At 36.0% G+C, this 22,881-nt stretch overlaps 1 protein-coding gene across 5 annotated transcripts; it reads left to right on the top strand.

The window, feature by feature from the left end:
- The first annotated feature begins 1,548 nt into the window (after positions 1-1,548).
- LOC113702339 (ABC transporter D family member 1) lies at positions 1,549-21,837 on the top strand. 5 transcript variants are annotated; one of them, XM_072059246.1, is made up of 29 exons: positions 1,549-1,687; positions 1,953-2,023; positions 5,213-5,341; positions 5,673-5,719; positions 8,000-8,282; positions 8,870-9,094; positions 9,376-9,464; positions 9,551-9,748; positions 9,903-10,357; positions 11,008-11,143; positions 11,226-11,304; positions 12,605-12,843; positions 12,968-13,272; positions 13,358-13,469; positions 13,557-13,712; positions 14,765-14,864; positions 15,020-15,128; positions 15,962-16,052; positions 16,849-16,973; positions 17,051-17,200; positions 17,296-17,368; positions 18,207-18,387; positions 18,473-18,631; positions 19,190-19,351; positions 19,438-19,668; positions 20,525-20,685; positions 20,809-20,861; positions 20,947-21,025; positions 21,333-21,837. In XM_072059246.1, exons 7-29 carry the CDS (start codon positions 9,447-9,449, stop codon positions 21,417-21,419), a joined length of 3,459 nt encoding a protein of 1,152 aa, XP_071915347.1. In that variant the 5' UTR covers positions 1,549-1,687; positions 1,953-2,023; positions 5,213-5,341; positions 5,673-5,719; positions 8,000-8,282; positions 8,870-9,094; positions 9,376-9,446; the 3' UTR covers positions 21,420-21,837. The 5 variants fall into 5 exon arrangements, with proteins under 5 accessions (XP_071915347.1, XP_071915346.1, XP_071915343.1 ...); XM_072059245.1 differs by having other exon boundaries at positions 5,525-5,719; XM_072059242.1 differs by lacking the exon at positions 9,376-9,464 and adding an exon at positions 3,879-3,959 and having other exon boundaries at positions 5,525-5,719.
- The last annotated feature ends 1,044 nt before the right edge of the window (positions 21,838-22,881 follow it).

Here is a 22,881-nt window from a genome sequence, read left to right as displayed (position 1 = left end):
TAATTACTATAGTATTTTTGTAATATGATGTGCGTAAGAAATATGGATTGGGAAGATAAAACAAATTAAATAAAAGTATTCATAACGCAAAAGAATAGGTTTTTGAAAAAAATGACGACCAAGCCTAACAGATAGGATTTACGCCTGTTTGCCCTCAAAAGAATCAAATTACTCTTGATATAATTGTTGCTTTTAAAGCAATTTTGTTAGCATGCATAACAATAAAATGATATTGTATTTATTCAACAAAAAAAGATAATTCAATTATCTCTTGACAAGTAATTTCAAAGCAAAACTATATTTTACAAGATTTATGTGCATTGTAAGATACGTGGAGTAAGTAATCTATTACATCTTTCAAGTTTTACTATAAGTAGAATTTCTTTTGTGTGGTAATCCCTTGTAACCCTTGTCCATAGAAGTGTAGGTATGAAACTTTATAAAGCATTCATTGTTAGTGACATTAGGTGAGGTATTAGATGTTACATTATGAAACTTAACACAAAGTTAACGTGATATTTTTGGGTAAAATATAGGAATTTGATATGATAATGACATAATTTAAGAAATATTTTGTTATTAGCCTTTGTGGAATAAGCAATCAAGGTACTTATTATAACCATTGTTTTTGAGCGTGAGGGGAAGCCTAATCATGGAGGTCTTTGATGTAAATCGCCTATAATTTGTCAAAAATAATTAATCCAAATTCATCACATAACTCGTCAACTATCATGATATTTACACCGTAATTTGGAGTTGTTGAAAATATTAACAAAAGGGGTTGAAAAATCAACAATTTAGTTAAAATTTGGCAAACAAGTTTTTCCAATTATCAGTCACAAAAAGGACAGATATATGTCAAAATTAAAGGAGTACTTTGAAGTAGCAAAATTAAAATGACGGTCCTGCCTTTGCACCACTTTTCAATTTGGCATCTACATTTACAAAAATTAATCAATATCATCAAATAGTAACACAAATCTTTTATTTTGGTAGTGAAAAAACTAGCATTCATCACAAATGAACCTTATACTAGAAAAGAGAGATGACTTAAAATCTGTACATCTCATAAGTGTTCAATTTCTCCCTCATTCCATTATGCAAATATTTGACCTAATCAATCTTAATAGATTATAATAATTAAACATTTAGAACAAATCCAAAACATTCAGAATAAATCTTATTTTACCATTATCAATTAGAATAAGTGTACTAAATATTCAACGCAAAAAAAAAAATTACTCAGCATTAGCGTGGTTAAATCTTTATTATTACTATTAGTGTTTTATCATATTTTCAGAGTCTTCTCCACTATCAAATCCGGGATTCAAATCCTTTATCTGAGTGCCCGCCGAGTTTCGAGTAGGAAAGGTGCAGAGAGGAACGGAGAGTTTAAAGGTAAAAAAAAAAAAAATTTGCTGATTAAATTGAAATGACGAGGAAAATGCTAAATGTTTACTTTTCAAAGTTGAACTTTAAGAAAAGTCAAATCATAAGATGAACGAATATGACACGTGCTGCTAGTATATTGTCTAATCTCTCCCCCCAAGATTAATTAAATCTTTACTCAATTCGTCATTTCCTTCTTCTCATCAAATATCTGCACCGTCTTGATGAGTAGCCTAGCTGCCTTCATTCTCGACTTGCCCCACATTTTTCTTGGGAAGTTTGTTTATATTTTATTCCGGTACTCTTTCTTTCTTCCTTCTCTCCTTCTACCGGTTCAAATCACACGATTTTGATTCATGATTTTAATAAACAAACTAAAATAAAATATTCTTGCAGAGTCAATTATATTATTATCATTATTACTTAGAATTAACTATAGTATGAAGATTATGAAAACCGGAATATGAGATTCTAGGGCTCAACTGTTCCTCCTTGGACTCTAATTTTAACTCTTAGCAGATCTTCAATTCACTTTCTTGCCTGATTGGAATTTTTCCTGGCAGCTTATAAGATTATTGATTACTCTTCCTCAGCTGAAACGCAGTCGTTTCCAAGCTTCTTCATTGATCATCAGGTTAGCTGAATTTCTTGCTCCTTCATCTGTTTGTATGTGTTTATTTATGCCTCTAGTTAAATACAGTAATAATTGCTGCTTAGAAAACTCAAGAAATTTAAGAAAAGTGAGTTTTTTTTCCCTTTTCCTTGGTTGTGGATTTTTTTGTGGGTGATTTGTGTTTTTTTTTTTTTTGCTTGGTGAAAGACATTTATATACTGATTTACGGGAATAATTGAAGAGAAATCTGGGTTGGAGTTTAGTTAAATTTTGGATTAGGCGATTGAAATTTCAGGTTTTTAGTTTTGAAACGAGCTCTTTTAAGGTAGATAATATGAGGACAGGATCGTTATAGGATTACATGATGCATTTTTTGGATCCGTGAATTTGATTACTTTTGTCATTTATGAATAATTTATGCTTTTTTTGTGAATTTGATTAATTTGTTTTAATTGTTTGTTAGCTGAATTTCTTGCTCCTTCATCTGTTTGTATGTGTTTATTTATGCCTCTAGTTAAATACAGTAATAATTGCTGCTTAGAAAACTCAAGAAATTTAAGAAAAGTGAGTTTTTTTTCCCTTTTCCTTGGTTGTGGATTTTTTTGTGGGTGATTTGTGTTTTTTTTTTTTTTTGCTTGGTGAAAGACATTTATATACTGATTTACGGGAATAATTGAAGAGAAATCTGGGTTGGAGTTTAGTTAAATTTTGGATTAGGCGATTGAAATTTCAGGTTTTTAGTTTTGAAACGAGCTCTTTTAAGGTAGATAATATGAGGACAGGATCGTTATAGGATTACATGATGCATTTTTTGGATCCGTGAATTTGATTACTTTTGTCATTTATGAATAATTTATGCTTTTTTTGTGAATTTGATTAATTTGTTTTAATTGTTTGTAGCAAGGCATGGAAGTGGTTTGAGAAGCTTACTGGTTAATTCATTATTATTATTTTTGTTTACTTTCATTACTATTGGCCACATGGAATGGGAGGTTTAAGGAAAAATATGGGCCCAGCATAAATTATGATCACCACTCAAAATTCAGATAGAACTTGGCGAATAGGTACTTTATGTCACGAATTTTGTAGTAAAGTTCCCTTTTGTCGTGGCGTCCAGCGGCCTTCTGAGAATGGAGGAATTATTTATTATTAAGTTTCATTTTATTGAGGGGATGCATATTTATTGCGCCTCGTGGACTTTCTTGTTATGTTTTCCGACAGTTATGCCAAATGTTTTGTGCTTTCAAGAATTTAATACGTTAGAAGCTCGTGGGAATTGCAGGCAGTGTATCTTTGATTCCGTTTTTGTTTTTGCCTTTTGGGTTTTTGATTAGTCATCTTATCGACTGACGTGTATGTTCAAGATTCTAATACTTCTACAGTTGTTCTTCCCTTTTCCTAGTCAAGCATGGTGGTACTTTTCTGCCCTTTGTGATGCTAAAATAGGAGTACTTTTCACAGATGTATGGAATTATTTAGCAAGTGTAAATTAGGAATATTAACTTGGCAAACATAAATTGTGTCCATGGAAATTTTTAGGTCCAAGCAAGATGTGTTAACGTGTGAAGAAGGTTACACGTAGGTTCAGTTTCTGAGGCTTTCAATTGCCAGCGCCTTATCATGCATCTTGTTAGGTCTTCTTTTTCCTTGATATTTTCTTCTGGGTGAGATTACTCAAAGTTCTTGTTGTAGTGCCAATAAAAATGGTTATATCTCCTAAAAAATCCCGATAGAGTTTGTCTTGTCTATGAATTTTCGAGTATTCCTGTCCTTTCTGTTGTTTTCTTCTCCAACAGAAGAGTGTATGATTCAGTGGGTTTCTTCCTTTTTATCCGTTAGTTGCTCCTGGAACTGAATAGGTGGTAGTTGTTGTCAGATCATGTCGACTAGCAGTATAGCGTCCACCTAGCTTACCTGGTTATGAAGTATTGACATGACGCATCTAATTGTTATGGAGGTATGTACCTGCTAATCATGCTGTGTTCATCCCTGTATGTTGAGGTTCACTGTTCTATGCTTTTCAGCCTCTACCAAATACAGGGGTTCTTGTAGATTTCAGAATAAAAGTCAAATTTCGGGAGATACGAGCTTAGCCTGCAACTTGTGTTCTAGGGTAAATTAATCAGCTGGGATATGTAAATATCCTGCCTCATTTTTTGTCCGTTTCCCATTACCACTTTAATAAGAGAATCGGCTTAATCTTGCCTGCTGACTCTCTCAAATGGTGATTGAGGAATTCTGTTCTATTCTTGTCTCTCATGAGAAAGCTGAGCAGTTCTTGTGTCATAAACTCTAATTTTCAGAATTTGGTAGCACTAACTATCTAGGGCATATTTCAGGTTTCGATATGAAACCTAGGCATCTTTGGGATTCCAATATTGTATGTCTGGAGCCTGCCTCATCTCTATTGACCCTAATTTGTCAAGGCTCCTGGAAAGGAAAGAAAAAGATACTAGCACAAAAACAAAAAGGAAAGAGAAGTGAAAAAAGTAGTGTCTGTATATCTGTTTGGATTGGATATGGAAGGAAAAGAAAGGAAACCTAACTATGTTGTTTGGAAAAAGGACAGATAGGAAAGGAAAGGAATTAATACTATAGGCTAATCAGCAAAATGGTTACACATACCTTCATTTCTGTCCACTCTTGAACAGGAATGAAACTTGAGTAATGGTGTAATCTTATCCCTTGCTTTCACTCCTCAAAAATCATTCCAAGCACAAAAAGTTTATCCCTCTTTTTCCTTTCCATTCCTTTCCTCCTATTCTTTCAAAACAGATGGTGCCTAAATCTACAAATATTGTCTCGTGAAACATGTAAGATTATTGTAGAACATTGCATTGCCGATTAAACTTTTCTTGCAAGATATTCCTTCTTTCTTCTAAATGGTCGTGTATTGGGTGAAGAAGAAACCAGATGTTGAATTTAGTTTTGCTGCTTAGTTCGCCTGGCTCATTTTTTCAGATTTTAAATTCCAATTAACTGAATTGGTTGGGTGAGGTTTTTGTTGAACTTGTTTTCACAAATTAGCGTCACTTTGGATTTTCTGAGAGCAAATTAATCAGATAAACTTGGTGTACCATCTATATTCTGTTCCCTTGAAGTGTACGTTGGCATTGCTGTCAGTTCTCAGTTTCTCTTTTGATTTATGCCAGCTATCAAAATATTTCAAAATGATAATTAGAGAGTTCTAATGCTGTATTGCTTTTGCAGAGTTTATATTGAGGACAGCTTTTAGACATTTATGATAGAGGGTAGCCAGTTTAATGCTCGAAATTAAGAAGAATACACTTTAATCTCTAAAGCTGATGGAGCACAGCTAGCATCATTGGCCTCTGAAAGGTAGGTATTAGCACTATTATGCACGCACCATTTACTTGCAGAAGCTGTCATCTGGGAGTCCTGTTATTAGAGTATCAGCTGATGTATTTCTTTGCTGTCAGTATCGATTCTTTTGGCCAGTATGTTTGTTCCCTTGAGTTACTGACTTCAACTTTTGACATATTTTTATTGCTCTTTTTGCAGGTCCAGACTACTCACATGAGTTCGTATTGTGCAGATTTTGATCAATTTTGTTTGCTTTAATTCCTCAAGGCATCAACATATTGCTATTCCCTGCTGCTGAAATTTGTAGTTGAGGAACGTCTATTTCTAAATCATGCCATCTCTTCAGCTTTTACAGTTAACTGAGCATGGCAGAGGCCTATTGGCCTCAAGAAGGTATGGAATATGGTGCTATTCCATTTTTAGTGCACAGAACTCTTATTCAATGTTGACTGGTTGTGATCCTGGTAGCGAATGTGTGAATGAAGAGCTTTGCTTTGTTCTAAGTCTTCAAAAGTTGGTTCTGTATTCATCATTGTTCCTTTAATTTCCTGATTAGTACATCTTTTGGTAGACTTTGACTGATAGAGGTGTAAGCCTGGTACTGATTGGCATACCACTTGGTAATGTTACATGTTTATTTACAACTTTACTCTTGAGGCCCAAAATATAAGAATTTTATGTGTTTGTTTTTTGAGCTTTGGCTAAAACTAGTTTGACTGTGGTCGTGAGACATGAAGATCTGCGCATAATTTCTGTTTCTGCAGATTCAATCTGCCGCTGGTTAGCTTTGCTCCATAACTGCGTCATCAATTTAGTGAACAATCTGAAGTTAATTACTTGCGTATTCTGTTAATAGTTCATGTCATCTTCTGTGCTTTGATTGTAAACTAGCTACCCAAAAAAATCATTTAGTAAAAAGCACAGACCTAGAGTTTCAATTTCCATTTAAATCCTTATACATGGTTGTCTTGAAACTTGGCATGATGGGAGAGGATTACGGTTTGCCAGATGTAAATTTGCATCCAGGAATTGGTTATTCTAGAATCTGGCTACATGCATAATGAGCAAAGATGCATTAGGATATGCATGTTGTAGATAAGGTTGATTGTAGCTTGAGAATGTCAGAGACCTCTTCAAGAGGTACAAGAAATTGAGAAGTGAGAGGAGTAGTGGAATGAGGGTGCTAACGCTTCTTGTTGACAATCAAACGAGCAGATTGGGATGGTCCTTTGCAGTGATGGAGGAGTTTGCTCAAGTATAAGGTGCTATAGTTTTGAAATGAATATGTCATTTAAAATCCTGGATAATTTTACGAGTATACACTAAGTGCCTACTGATCATTTTTAAAAATATAAAAAGCTTGTGGATGTATAAGTTTTAAACTGCAGCCCACATTTCTTTCCCCTGGAGTAATGATTTATAAGCTGTATATTCAGATATTGGTCTGTTAAAGTTGAACTTGGGTATATTCACAGTTAAAAGACTGGCTCTGTATTGACAATTGACACTTTTTCCCAAGGTTTTGACCTTTATACTCGCCACTGGTAGCGCAATTTTTAGTGGGTCTTCTTTGAGTAGCTTTCTTTTAAAGAAAACTTGAACGGTGCGTCTTAACGATTGTCTAGTAGAACCATTGCTTGCTGCACCTTTGTTTAAGGTGAAATGTTTGAAAGTATATTCCTACCAAAGAGGGTTAAAGAATTAAAATGGGTCTTCCGGTACACAAGAAATTGGAAGATAACTCTCTTTCTGTCAATTGTGAATATGTTATCCTCCCTCTCCCATCTTACTGTAAAGGAAGAAGGTCTTGGCACTTGAGCAACCCTATATAAAAACAAAATTTAGTGCTTGAAAGGGCGCAAAAGCAACTTGATGGACACAACAGTTTGAAGATGCTTCCATGAGTAATTTTGCCCTCAAATGCTGCTAGTGCATATATCAGATGCAATGTCAAATTAAGTATTTAAAGGTCCGAAAGGGAAGTCTTTATTGTACCATTGACTACCTTCAGAGATGATTTTTACATATTTTAACTTGTACAATCCCTGAGTGTTGTGCAATGTCTCATAAAGATGATGGCCACATCTGGATTGAAGCTCTTTATAAAAATAATAAGCAATTCCTAGTTTAACTTTTCAGATTATAACTGGTGGTCACATACTTTTTTGACCAGTTTCTAGCAATTCTTTGTTATAATCAGATTCTTCTGTTGTTTTGAGGTTTCTACACCAGTCTATTGTTTCTGATTCTTTCCATGTGAGCCAAACTGCACCGTTTCTTCTGTACTTTTGTTGGTTGCATGCTTCATGGTTATTTTCTTAAGCAGTGGTGTGTTGGGTTCAGTGAGAATCCAATGTCGATTCTGGCTGTTGTTTCTGATGAACTAATTTTTCTTAATATTATTTATTAGTTTGTGAGAATTGGAAATGGGATCAGAATTATGACATATTGGTAAAACTTCTTAGATTTTAGGAACATGGTAAATGGTTAGCGTGGTTATTAACTTAAGCTGTGTACTGAGATGTTTCCTGGAGTTAACCTACTACAGACTTTGTAACTCCTAAGCAATACCTCTGTTGATGCAGTCTTCGCTTTACTGGTTTGCTCATTCATTTTGCAGATTTAACCTTTTTGGCTCTTCATAACTTTAACATTTTTGGCATCTTCTTACAGGAAATCTCTACTGGTTGCAGCTGGTATTGTTGCCGCTGGTGGGACTGCTGCCGCATACATGCACTTGCGAAGCACTACTAAACAGCATAGTTCTTTGGGTCATTATGATGTACTGACTAACAGTGAAGTTCAATCAGAGAAAAAGGATGGGAAATCTAGTGTTGTGAAAAAGAGTAGGCAAAAGAAAGGAGGATTGAGGTCACTCCATGTGCTAGCTAGAATCCTTTTATCCAGCATGGGACAAGCGGGTGCAAGGGATCTTTTTGCACTGGTGACCACAGTGGTGAGCTTTTCATTTTGACTATATCAATATATCATTATTTCACCACTGGGCATTTTGAATATATTTTTTCTTCCCAGCAATAAATTATTTTCTTCCTACTTTTGACCATGCTATTGTTATTGTTTCTGGGTGGATCACTGTTGGCATTTCTGGGAGTTGTTTTTCTACTGAGGGACAGTATATAACTATGTATAGTAATATGTTTTCCAAATACAAAACATAATATGTGTGTTTGTATAGGCATACAGACACATCTATGTGTTTGTCTGTCTGTGGTGTAATTGAGTTGCTTGTATATGTATTAGCAACATCCTGTTCCAGCAAATACACTCACATCTATGTATTTGTGGGGCTGTGTTGTAATTAGGTTGCATTTATTTACATTATCAACATCTGTTCCCTCTCTGATAGAAAAACTGTATATTGGAACTTTTATGAACTTTTAATTGGATCTTTAAGAACGTGTAACTTTTTACCCGAGTGAATATTTCCAATTTTTGCTGTTGGCTCTTTTAAGTTAGGGCTTCTAGAAGCAGAGATAAAGGTGCATGCGGTTTTAACATCAGTTATGCTTCGATTTATTTCAGGTCTTACGAACTGCTGCAAGCAACAGATTGGCGAGAGTGCAAGGATTCCTATTTCGTGCTGCTTTTCTTCGACGTGTACCAACATTTTTCCGTCTTATTTTTGAAAATGTCTTGCTATGTTTCCTTCAGTCAACTTTGCATTCTACCTCAAAGTACATAACAGGGACCTTAAGTTTGCGGTTCAGAAAGATACTGACAAAGCTCATCCATGATCAATATTTTCAGGTGGGCTTAGTTCTGTTGACAGATCATTTTAAAGTAACCACCCTCCATAAACTATCTGTCATCTGATGTTTTGTTTACTTCTCACCAAAAAAAAAAGAAAAAGTGTGCACTTTTGTCTTTCTTACATGGTCTGTTTAGATACTTGAGTGTCTTGTTGGAAAAAGTTGTTGATGCAGCCACATGTAGGATGGTAGGAGTATTTGCATATATTAAAGAATCAGGGAATCTACATTTTGCTTCTGCTTTATCTTTCTCTTTTTATTTGCTTGCAATCCCATCAGGTTCTATCTGAAACCTTCAAACCAGCTAAAGGAGATGGAGTTATATCTTTTACTGAATCAAGAAGACTGCAATGGAGCAGTTCTTCCCTGTTAATTTCTTAATCTCTACATTCCTGTTTATAAGTTTCTTAGGTTGATTTCTTTGCTGCTTACTGTGATTGTTGGTGGGTTTCAGAATATGGTATACTACAAGATATCCCATGTTGATGGTCGGATAAGTAACCCTGAACAAAGAATTGCTAGTGATGTTCCAAGGTTCTGCTCAGAGTTGAGTGACCTTGTACAGGAGGATCTCATTGCTGTTACTGATGGTCTACTTTATGCTTGGCGATTGTGCTCATATGCTAGCCCAAAATACATCTTCTGGATACTGGTAATTATCATGTTTAGACTCTTTTTGCTTGTATAATTTGATCATGCCTTTGCTGCTAAAGCCATTTCATAGCTCATCTGCTTGTGTTCTTTCACATCAGTCTCGTAGTTATCACCAAAGTGGAGAAGTTTACTGTTTCTGTGCTACTTTCCAGGCTTATGTCTTGGGTGCAGGAGCGATGATACGAAACTTTTCGCCTGCATTTGGGAAACTAATGTCCAAAGAACAACAATTGGAAGGGGAGTATAGGCAGCTGCATTCACGATTGAGGACACATGCCGAAAGCATTGCATTTTATGGTGGTGAAAATAGAGAAGATTCTCATATTCAACAGAAGTTTAAGAATCTGGTTCGCCATATGAGTGTGGTCCTTCATGATCATTGGTGGTTTGGCATGATTCAGGACTTCTTATTGAAGTATCTTGGTGCTACTGTTGCTGTTATCCTGATTATTGAGCCCTTCTTTTCGGGAAAACTAAGACCTGACTCTTCAACTTTAGGTCGTGCAGAGATGTTAAGTAATCTAAGATATCATACAAGTGTCATAATATCACTGTTCCAGTCCCTTGGCACTCTTTCCATAAGTTCAAGAAGGTTGAACCGTTTAAGGTATAAAATGAATTGTTTTTGATGTTTTGTTGAAATTTTGTAAGGTAGGCGTCATTTTCACAAAATTCAAAAAAGAGCCATGTTTTATAGGCCTACTGCTACGTTTGGGTGCACAGGACTGTAGATTGCATGGGGCCTAAGTTTTTTGCATTTTTGCTATGCTCAGTTGGGAATCTTTATAACTAAAATAGCTCTCAAATTTGCTTTTTGTATGAAAGTTCTTACATAATAAATTCAAGATGAGCTCATAGCCCTTCTATCCTTGACAGTGCCATTTGTTGACCTATGGTAGACTTGTAGTAATAGAAGAACAATCACTACATTAGTTGCAATAAAAGCAAAAAAAGAAACAAGGGGGAAATGGGGACAAAATGATGCTGCATTGGTTGCCATGCACCTGCAACATTTGTAATTGGAATTTGATGATGGTGTCGTAGTTATGTTGAAGAGCACAATAAGCTAGTTGTAATAGTACAATATTCTGCATTTTAGTCTAGAAGGGGAAACTGGGAGGAACTGAATGTGGTAGTGTTGTCATGGACATGAAACTTTTGCATTATTTGCTTGGTGTGGTTTTAGCTTGTGCTTTTGGTGTTTGGAAATCATGGAAAAAGAAATCATGTACTGAGTAGCTCCTCTAATTTTTGCAGTGGGTATGCAGATCGCATTTATGAACTGATGGCTATATCTAGAGAACTTGGTCCACGTGATGTATCTTCTTCACAAACAAATGGGACCAAGAATTATGTTAGTGAAGCAAATTATATTGAGTTTGACAATGTCAAGGTAATTTTGGTACATATATACTTTTTTTTGGGTGCTTCGGAATCATATTTTCTATGTCCTCAAGCATCGTAAAAACTTACAGGTTGTTACTCCAACGGGTAATGTGTTGGTGGAGGACTTGTCTCTAAGGGTTGAAACAGGATCTAATCTTTTGATAACAGGTACTTGTGATGAAACTGTTTTATTTTGTTTCAAGTGCCTGTTGCACTTCCTCTTATTGTGTTCTTTAAGCATAGTGTAGTTGGCTAATGTTTCAAATGGTACAAAGAATAGGACTCCTTGGCTTTAAATGTTTTATCTTTTTGTTGTCCCACTTCTAGATGGTAGAGGCAATATGCATTTGTTCTGTTAGAGTTTTGTTTAGGCATCACTGTTGCTTTTCGCTTCACTTATTTTACTAGATGTTAATCAGGTTTTATGTCTCCTTTGATCGTTGTAGTTCAATTTATTTTTAGGAGTAATTTAATGTTTTAAACTTGATATGTGATGTCTGCATTTGAATGCATATATAATTATCTATATTTCAGTCTGATTCAAGTTAAAATCTAGTCAATGCATGCTGATACATCCTTTTTGTTTCATATGAATTTATACTGAGGTCCTCCTTACACTTGGTATCAGAAAGCTTGGTTTAGGGCCCTTAAAATGTGCCTTCCTGCTGGGGTCCTAGAGAGCGTTGCTGAGGGCCAGCAAAGACTGCATTCTTGATTGTTCTTTTAATTTGTAGTGAAAGGTTGTTGGCTGCTTGATTACCCAGTACATCGCCTATCCATTGTAGTCTCAATCACTCTCCATAAACATTGAAAAACTGCTGGTTCAAAATCTATTCTTTCTGTAACAAGTATAATTAAAAGCAAGGTTAGGTATCTCTGTCTCCCAGTCAGAATGCTTGAATAGTCCTGGAATTTTCCGCCAATGAATTGGTCTTTTAGAGCTCGCTTGATAGTGGATTTTCTTTATTTGTATCACTCAAACGATAGCTTTTATATAATTTGTACATTCATATACTCGAAATCAGTTCAGCATTTGGAATTTTGGGCTAATGGTTTTCTATATGTTGATGAGTTACTAACTTATGTGGATCCCTTCTTGCTCTGCTACTTGGTCGTCATTTCATGCAACTTCTGAGAAGTTGCATTTCTGACTTCTGAATGTTACCCTTTAGAGTCTGCTTATATTTTGACTTTTACACACTGTTATTCTACATGAATGACCTCTCGAATTATATCTTTTCTATAGTTTGTACTTCTATACTTTCCGAATCAGTTAATAGGTGGATATTTGAGTTGATGATAATCTCTTTGGTAGCCGCTTTCTATGTTATATACGGATCCCTTCTTCCTCTGCTACTTAGTTGTGATATCATGCCTTCTTAGAAAATTTGCATTTTGGGATTCTTAATGTTACCATTTGGAGCTGCTTATGTTTGAAATTTATAACTCCTAATTGTTTTACATGAAGGACCAAATGGTAGTGGCAAGAGCTCACTTTTCCGAGTTTTAGGAGGCCTCTGGCCGCTAGTGTCAGGACATATTGTTAAACCTGGAGTTGGTTCTGATCTTAATAAAGAAATCTTCTATGTGCCACAACGACCATACACAGCTGTCGGAACTTTACGAGACCAGTTAATCTATCCTCTTACTGCAGACCAAGAGGTTGAAACTCTGACACGTGATGGAATGGTTGATCTACTGAAAAATGTAAGAGTTTGTTTAAACCATGCGTGAGGTGATCTTCTGTAAGGTTATTTAATCATCTGATAATTGTTGATTTGAAGAATTTTATTTGGGTTTTGATCAAGTGCAATCTTTCTTCATTCTTCAGGTTGATCTTGAATATCTGTTGGATAGATACCCGCCTGAGAAAGAGGTAAACTGGGGTGATGAATTATCTCTAGGGGAGCAACAAAGGTTGGGAATGGCTAGACTCTTTTACCATAAACCCAAATTTGCTATTCTTGATGAGTGTACCAGTGCTGTGACAACTGATATGGAAGAACGCTTCTGTGCTAAAGTTCAAGACATGGGAACGTCGTGTATAACAATATCACATCGTCCTGCACTGGTTGCATTCCATGATGTAGTCTTGTCTTTGGATGGTGAAGGAGGCTGGAGCGTTCACTATAAGAGGTAGCAAAGTTGACAAATATTTCTCCATGCAAGGTTTTGGTTTGTTTCTAGAATTTGGCTTATCGGTGTTAAATGAATTCTACAGGGCAGATTCTCCAGCTCTTGCTGAATCTGAGTTCAATAAGCAGAAGCACTCTGAAACAGACCGCCAAAGTGATGCAATGACAGTTCAACGTGCTTTTGCCAACAAAAGAAAGGTCTTTGAGTTTTAGCATCTTGTATGTTATTATTTACTGGTCTGAGTTTTAATTTATACCATGTTAACTTCCTTTTTTTCTTTTTAGGATTCAGCATTTTCGGATTCAAAGTCTCAATCATATTTTCCTGAGCTGTTAGCAGCATCTCCAATTGAAGATAAGTGCCCACTCCCTCTCTTTCCGCAACTGCAAATTGTTCCTACAGCATTGCCTCGTAGAGTAGCTGCTATGTCTAAAGTTCTGGTGAGTGAAGCTTCTTTGCCTGCCATGAAAAAGTATCATGTGCTACTTTGTTATTGGAATATGTCTTCACTTTTTATTTTTTCTTGTGATTCGGGGGAGGGGTGTGGTGAATTTGCTCTCTTGCAGTTTCTTAACGTGTTGAAATACCTATCGTTTTCATGGAAATGGACTGCATTTGGTTAGAAAAGTTTTGCTGTGATGATTGGTAGCCTGATATGCTTGCCTTGTATTAGTTACTACAGTTTGTTATTAGCCTGATATGTAGGCTTTAGATTAGTTGCTATAACTTACTTTAAACACATTTTCTATCCTAAAAGTGCGGGAGAGAGCGACATTTAGTTAGTTTCCAAAGGCGTTGACTTGGAGGTTTGGATTCTACAAGTGCTCTGCACATGTGGCATCAAAATTGGCTTCTAACACCATTTGACATGGATGAGCATGTTAATGTGGAAAAAACAATGATGTACTGAGAAGTTGTGTAACTGATAGCTATTGATTATTCCCGGCTCAGAGACATGAAAGAGCAGATTAGCGAGTTTGGTGGGATGTGGATGCCCATATTTTATGCTGTTAAAATATTAAATTTGCTGTGTGTATTCTTTTGAAAGAAGCTCTTGAAACTGCAAACATGATTTGAAATTGGTCAGGATTTATTTAATAGCTAAGCTGGAAAGCTTGCTTTAAAATGACTGAATCTCTGTGGCTTGTCATTTAATGACGGACTAGGATCCTAGCCCCTAAAAGACCTGTAAAATAAAAACAAAAACAAAAAATTTGAAAGTAAAATGTTTAAATTGGTTAGGTAATGCTCTACTATTCTAATTTCATATTTTCTGCTTTTGCAAGTGGTTCTTATGACCTCCTGATGGTTATAATGAACTTGCTGGAAAACATGGTAGCATGTTTTTCCCTGACATCAACGAGGAGTTTTTCTTTGCATTCACTCTTCCTATATGTATATTCATTGTTATCCTACAAATGAATATATTTTCTCTAATTGCTTTCGCTGACCAGCTTGTTTTTCATCTTTCTATAATTTTTCCCTGGTGTAGGTTCCCACGTTGCTTGATAAACAGGGGATACAGCTTCTTGCAGTTGCTGTGCTTGTGGTATCTAGAACTTGGATTTCTGATCGCATTGCCTCTTTGAATGGTTATTATTTCCTTTTTTGGTTCTATTTAGCTGCATCACATCTCCTGTTGCTACTTTGCTATGTTTGTTTCTGTGTCTTCTGTTTTTGTGTTATTGCACCAATAAAAGGGGAGACTAGGACATGTTACTTAACTTTCAGAAACCGTTATTTACAGGGACAACTGTTAAGTATGTGTTGGAGCAAGATAAGGCATCCTTCATTCGGTTGATTGGTGTCAGCATCCTCCAAAGTGCAGCATCTTCTTTTATTGCACCATCTCTAAGGTATCTTTACGTCCTTTATGGGCTTCTAATCACATCGTGCAATTGCTATTTTTCTTCTTAGTTAAGAAAAACTGGATAATTTCATGGTAAATTTTGAACTTACAGTCGGTGACAAGGCAATCTTGGATTTTTTTTTTTTGGGGGGTCAAATAAAACATAAAGAGGCTTGGTACTCTTGACTAGTTTTCTTTTGGTGGGCAGTAGTTCTACCTGCTTGTTTGGTGCTCGGTATAGGTTAATGTTGATACTATTGTTGCAATTCATGTTTGGTTTTCTCTTAATAGCTTGAGAGGGTGGGGGAGCTCTTTAATTTTTATTTTGAAGAAATCCTTCTGGAAATGCTTAGGATTAATGGACCCTTCTTTTAATAGGTATAAGAAAGGATATGCAGGCACTATTAACTTTCAGTCTTTAAATATGTTTCCCATTTTCTTTAATACTTTGTCATCTGTGCAAAATGGTTGTAAGAACCTATTTAGTTAAGCCACATAGTACAAACATTAGTACTGCTGCGGTAGAGGAAGAGATATACAAATGCCATGCTCAATAGTGTACTCTTCTAGTAAGTGGACTACTCTCTGAGTTCACATTTTGCATTAGGAGAAATCTGTATTTTTTTTTTAAATTATCAGAAGAGTCCACTGAATAATTTGATCTGGCAAGCCATCCTTTTTGCTGTTCACTTGGGACCCTTTGAAAGGCTAAATATTGCAGTGTCTAAACTTTTATGCTATATTTTTTTGGTCATTTTGTAAAGAGTTCTAGAAGATAACTATTTTATCAATAGCTTTAAAGAGGTAATGGCCTTCCTGAATTGTGTCTTTTGTCTATAGGCACTTGACGTCAATGCTGGCTCTTGGGTGGAGAATACGCTTGACCAAGCATTTGTTAAAGAATTACTTGAGGAAGAATGCATATTATAAGGTAACGAAGTTAACTTTATCAGTTTCATTTGAGCCAATCAACACTTAGAATTATCTAACATATTTCCAGCATCTACTGATGTCCTTTTGGGACTTGGAGGTTTTGTCCAACCATATTCTGTTCTTTCGCCATTAAACTTTCGGTAAATAGCCAAAACTTCAAGTTTCAGTGCTCAAAACTTTGAAGTTGCTGGCATTTTGATTCTGTCCCTTTCATCTGTTTGATTTGCCATTATGACATATCTCACAGATTTCCTTTGCTATCAAAATGATGTGTTCTTCGTTTAGTTGTATCTGAGTGAAGTTCGTACGGGGTGCTTCTTTTAATCGGTAACATGTTTACGGGATTGAGCCATCTTGAGTTTGAACACAACAACTCACTCATCAGTATGTGGCATAATGGTCTCATTTCTGCAAGTCTACTCAATCCTGTCTATCTCTATTTCTATAACTTTGAATGGGCCAGGGTGAGCAATTTTGACATCATGGCCTGTAATCATTGATGATATTTGACTTAGACATGATGGTTGGATGGCTTTTAGTTTGGTATCAACCTTTTTACCGCCTGCAATTATTCTGTTATGCTCAAGAAACAATATTTCATTTCAGTAGATCTTTTACAAAGTCAAGGTTTTATCTAGCTGTTGAAGGTTCTGATCTTCCTTTTCTCGTGTGGTTCTAGTCTCTACCCTGTCATGCATCATAGATCTTGGGATAATATAGCTTGCTTCTGTCTTATTGTTCAGAAGTTTGATGCTCCATAAGTGGGTGAAAATGACTCAAAAGAAACTTTGCAGGTGTTTCACATGTCCTGCAAGAACATTGATGCAGATCAAAGATTAACACAAGATCTAGAGAAATTAACGACTGACCTGTCTGGCTTAGTTACTGGCATGGTAAAGCCTACTGTCGACATTTTGTGGTAAGTACATGCAAGGCATTGTACTTTATTAATGAAATGTTCCTGCAAGAACTTGATGAATTAAAGAAATGTTTCAGGTTCACGTGGAGAATGAAGCTATTAACTGGTAGAAGAGGAGTTGCTATTCTATATGCTTATATGTTATTGGGTTTGGGTTTCCTAAGGATTGTGACTCCTGATTTTGGTGACCTGGCAAGTAAAGAGCAACAGTTGGAAGGAACCTTCAGGTCACTCGATGACTTATTTTCTGCTTTCACATACATGTCTCTCATAAATTAGCTTTAATTGTGAGTTGTATTATAATTTTGAATTTGTTCATTAGGTTCATGCATGAGAGACTTCGTACACATGCTGAATCTGTTGCTTTCTTTGGGGGTGGTGCTCGAGAAAAGGAGGTAATTGCTTTGTTTGATATTATATCAGACAAATTTTTCTGGAGTTCAGTGTGTGGTTTCAACGTAGTTAAATTATATGTAAATTCTCCTCTTACCAACTTATGTTTGGGTGAGAATATGGAATCCCTGATGCATGAGTTGCCTTTGCAAATTTAGCTGATCACTTAATTTTTCATTAATATGAATGCAGTTTCCTTCATTTATTCCTGTAAACGATCTGATGCTAAGAGGGAAGAACTGGTTAAAAGTTTAAATTTCCCTGGTGCCCTATGAGAGTTGGTCATTGTGTGATGTGAATCCTAGTATGATGAATATTGTGCTTGAAGGGTATCTAATTGAGAGAACTTTTTGTCTATATTACAGAGTGGTACCTGAAGACTTTCTCTTTCTTACACGGAACATTTCTTTTGTGATATCCTGTTTCTCTTGTAAACTGTTATCTTTCAAAACATCTTATCCATCTTGCTATTATAAACTTTAATTGTTAGCTTTTTTGACCTCTTTACCACCTTGTTTGGCCTCCTTCGACTTCTTTTTGTCAAAGTTTCATCCTTTGTGAAGCACCGTGGCTAGAGAAGCTATATGTAGGCTTGGAGATAGCTAGCGAATCTTATTGACTTGGGGTCCTTTAAGAAATACTCAAGTTGGTTTAAATATTTCAATTTTGCCTCCTATTATCATTTTTTTTGCTAATTTTCAAGGTACTTGCAAAGCTTTTTATCAGAGTTGTTTGTTGTTTGTTCCACAATGTGCTCCTGCCTGATGTGCTTGCTGCGTTCTTTCATGGACACAGTAGCCTAGCCTCTGCTGATCCTTAAATGTCCCTTGTCCTCCTCAGATGGTTGAATCGAGATTCAGGGAACTTCTTTACCATTCAGCATTGCTTCTTAGGAAGAAATGGCTGTTTGGTGTACTGGATGACTTTATTACAAAGCAACTTCCACATAATGTGACTTGGGGATTAAGCCTGTTGTACGCTCTGGAACACAAGGGTGACCGAGCCTTGACTGCGACCCAAGGTGATAATATTTTGGTGATACCCTTGAAATCCTATAATTAGATATATAGGAGGAATTTTGATATAATATCATATGTATTTTACAGGAGAGTTGGCACATGCATTGCGGTTCTTAGCGTCAGTTGTGTCTCAGAGCTTTTTAGCTTTTGGTGACATTCTTGAGCTTCATAGAAAGTTCCTTGAGCTTTCTGGTGGCATCAATCGAATATTTGAGCTGGAAAAGCTTTTAGATACTGCTCAAGACGGTGTGTGTTTATTCTTTTTGTCAGCTTTCATGATCTTGGCATCATCTTGCTCATAGTGCAGCAGTTGAAATAAGAACATGTGGTGCAAACTATTTGAAAATTTTTCATGATTGTTCTCAAATGTGTAGTGATTTTCATTTGTTCTATCTTGCTAGAGTTGTTCGTTTGTTTAATTTTGCCAGTTGATAATATTAAATGCCACCTAGCCTTTTTCTACCCTGAATAATATTTAAGCAAGTTAGTTACCTCAAAAAATGGAAAAAATCTTTTAGCTCTGAGTATGTAAATGACATATGAGTAGATGAATTATTTGGCATTACTTTGTTACATGCATGTCTTGAAAACAGATGTCCCTTGCTGTTTAAGTCTGAAACATCAGGCTATTATCCACTGAGGGACTTCCATGAGATGGCTGTTAGCATTTAGTGGCAGGTTTATGAGCCAGTTGTCAAATCCAAGTGCTTAGGATTGGTCGATTTTTGTATTATTCTATTTCTGCTGTCTCTGGGTTATGTAAAGGATTATCGATGTTTTATGACAAAGTCGGTCTTCATGCAGGGGAATCTTTTTCGAGCTCTTCATTGCCATCTCTAGAGACAGAACCTCTGTCAGATGATATCATTTCTTTCTCCGGGGTAGATATAATTACTCCAGCACAAAAAGTGATGGCTAGGCAGTTGAACTGTGACATTGTGGCGGGCAAAAGCCTTCTTGTTACTGGTTGGTGGATTGCTCTATTGTGATTGCATCTGGATGTATATACCAAGAAGCTTTTATTCACTTGCTGTCTCTTAAAATTTTTGAAGGTCCAAATGGAAGTGGGAAAAGTTCCGTCTTCAGAGTTCTTCGAGGTCTTTGGCCGGTTGTTAGTGGAAAGCTGGTTAAACCAACTCAACAGGTCAACTCTAGATCTGGTTGCAGTATCTTCTATGTTCCTCAGCGCCCATATACATGCTTGGGAACCCTAAGAGATCAAATCATATATCCTCTATCACAAGAGGAGGCAGAAAGAAGGGTTTTATACTCAATAGATAAAGGTGATTGAATGAGTTATTGAACTACACATTAGTAGCTTATCTTTTTGGCTTGTATTCTGTATGATTGGTAGTGATAGTTAACAGAGGTCACTATGCCATGCCTGCCACCCAACCTGCAATTTTAGGTTGGATTTCTTCTGCTTCTTTGGTGGTAAAAGTTTTCAGAAACCAGCTATACATTTGTAGTCTGACAGTCCTATCCAAATGTGATACTCAGAAATTAACTTTGGCTGTGGGGAACTAATTAGGAATGTGTCAAAGGTATTGTTATGGTATCATATATTTCATGATAGTAATTTCAATGTGTATAAAAGTGCTAGTTAAAGCTAGATTAGCAGAAAATAATTGGGGCCAGCTTTTGTAGAGGCTGTCATATCATTGAATTCTAACTGTTTTATCAAATAGTAAAAAATCCATACTTGTGAGGTGGGTTGAGAAAATTTTATTTGAAAGGATAAGTAGGAGGATAATTAGTGTTGCTTAGTCCTGATGCATTGTTATTTTACTGATTATGTTGGCTACTACAATCTTATTTTTGAGTATATTTTGTAAATTCTTAAACTAAGATCAGGAAGACCAATCTGTGGTTAGATATGGGGTTGGCATAACTAGTTAAATTTTAATTGATTAGGCTTGAGGTTTTTGTCAGAAGGAGACGGATGGGCTTCATTTAATATGCTTGTGGATACTCGAAATTAAGAGCTGATAGCATGCATACCTCCTTCCTGTAAATCCTTCCCAGATGTTGTATACTAAGTCTCAAGTCACTTCTATCCATCATTCTCCTAAAGTCATCAGCTTCATTCTTACGTGCTGCATTCTTGCTTCTTGATAACATAGTTATTTTGAATTCCAGGTCAAAAGCTTGTGGGAACTGCTAAAATTTTGGATGAACATTTAAAATCTATACTCGAAAACATTAAACTAGTCTATCTTCTGGAAAGGGAAGGTGGCTGGGATGCTAACCAGAATTGGGAAGACATCTTATCCCTCGGTGAACAGCAGAGATTGGGCATGGTGAGCTGAAACAGGGACTAATCCATAATTAATAACGTTCACTAAGCCCTCTTTTGATTCGCCTATCTGTGCTTGTTTTTGGGTTATTGCTTTGTTTTTGACATTGCTTTTTTCTGTTACAAGGCACGCTTATTTTTTCACAAGCCACGATTTGGAATACTTGACGAGTGCACCAAGTAAGCTGAAAGAATTTGTTATATTCTTTTCTTGTGACAAAGAAACTTGTGATCATCTCATAGTAATTTTCTGTGCAAATTACAGTGCTACAAGTGTTGACGTTGAAGAGCATCTTTATAGGCTTGCAAATGAAATGGGAATCACAGTTGTTACATCATCACAGGTGAGTAGTGGTTATTCTTTTCTTTTCCTCGCTCAATGAAGAGTGCATAAACAGAAAATCCCCAAGGATCTAAAGTTACCCAAATGGAACAGGCTAAGACTAAGAAATGGTATTAGCTTGTTGAAGAAGTTAAACTAGGGTTGCAGCATAAGCCTTTAACTATGATAATTAGAATTCCGCTTTAATAACTTTCATTGGAAATATGTTGATCTTGCTTTGGATGACATCTTTTTATTTCTCCTTTTAAGCTTCATTTTTATCCTTTCCTTTTGATTACTCTTTCATGTACTCTGCTCTGTGCTGGCAGCGACCTGCATTGATACAATTCCATTCGCGGGAATTACGTTTGATTGATGGTGAGGGCAAGTGGGAGCTTCGTTCCATTGAGCAATGAGAGAACGTTGCTTTCTGTCATTGCCCTTTGCCGGTTCCGATTAAATGCTGTAAATGGACGTGGCCAGTGAGGTTGGTACAAGTTCATAATGCTTCCACTAGGTTGGTAAATTTTCTAGAACAGGGTGATGACGCGAAAGGTGCACATGAAGATAACAGGTACTCCTATCAGATTCGTTCGAGGCAAAATAGGTTTTTTAAAGGGCACACTTATTATTAGTTGATATCGAGTTTAGAAAACTAGGTTTAGAATTATACAAGCATTTCATTATTAATTGTAACATAGAAGAATTATGCATAGGCTTTACTACTTGCTATGATTGGTCTATCATTTGGTTGTAAAAATTTGACGACTAATCATTTTGATGAGCCCCTATCAATATAAGTAATGGGGAAGATAGGTGTCATCTATTTGCCAATTTCTTTTAATTTTTCATTTTAGCTATGAAATACTTTAGTTTTCGATTGTTACCATTGGTCTCGACTCTCGAGTCGTGAACCTCAGTTATCTTCTTGTATTTTGGTTGCAAGGCTTGAAAAGTGTTCCAGATTGAGCCTGATTGAAGGAACTAGGCTACTTTTCTTAGTTAAATAAGTAGCCACCAGGCACACTCATCTACGTGGATATTACAGACATGCACACGCACAGTTCTACAGCTGTTGCATATTTTAGATCTCTAGACAGATTGTTTGTCTTGAATTTCTTTGGGTTGTTGATCGACTCAATCTCTTGCATGCATCTCTTACTTTATTAGTATCTTTTCCTTGGAAGGACCTGCCTGTGAGATAGCAGGGATGGAAATGGTTTAGCAATTAGGTACTTTAAATTGTAAGCAAGATAAAAGGTTTGTACGGGAAGGAATCTGAGATTTAGTTAGATTGTGCCTGGGCTTCCTTTAGTCTAAGGTCATTGTTATCTGAGATGAGTATTGGTAAGTGATGCTGCTAGTTTTTGTTATCTGGCTCGTATTTAATGGATAAGATTGATTCTTTTTTCTAGGTGAGGCTCGCTCCATTGGCTTCATTTGCCAATCTTACATAGTTAATTTGTTATACTTTATGTAAGTCCTCTCGCTATCACTGATAAGCAGTTGAGCACTTTGAAAAAAGTGTTTGTTTCCTTCCAACTTGTTGATCACTTGAAATCGAACAATATTCTTTCATTACTATATGAATCTTGGTATTAGGGAGTGTAAGTGTAAGCACTTTTTTATCTTAGTTTTTGTTATGCCTAAATTACCCTCATGTCTTTTAATTAAAATTATTGCATTTTAAAGTGGTAATAATTAAAAGAAATAAAACAGTCCCATTGATTACATCTTTATAGCATTGGTAATTATAATTAAAAATTTCTCATTAAAAACTATTTACCTACCATTGCACTCCACTCTTGGTATTAGGGAGTGTAAGTGTAAACATTTTTTTTATTTTAGTTTTTGTTATCCCTAAATTACCCTCATATC

This window comes from Coffea arabica, chromosome 7e (assembly GCF_036785885.1).
Source record: "Coffea arabica cultivar ET-39 chromosome 7e, Coffea Arabica ET-39 HiFi, whole genome shotgun sequence".
NCBI lineage: Eukaryota > Viridiplantae > Streptophyta > Magnoliopsida > Gentianales > Rubiaceae > Coffea > Coffea arabica.
This window is presented reverse-complemented; position numbering and strand designations above follow the sequence as displayed.

What these genes read in the sequence shown, in the direction of transcription:
- LOC113702339 (XM_027223491.2), top strand. Translation starts at nt 5,658, where the DNA reads ATGCCATCTCTTCAGCTTTTACAGTTAACTGAGCATGGCAGAGGCCTA. An exon ending in CAGTTGGAAGGAACCTTCAG is followed by an intron (nt 17,201 to 17,295) that starts GTCACTCGATGA and finishes TTTGTTCATTAG; the next exon opens with GTTCATGCATGAGAGACTTC. An exon ending in CAGTTGTTACATCATCACAG is followed by an intron (nt 21,026 to 21,332) that starts GTGAGTAGTGGT and finishes CTGTGCTGGCAG; the next exon opens with CGACCTGCATTGATACAATT.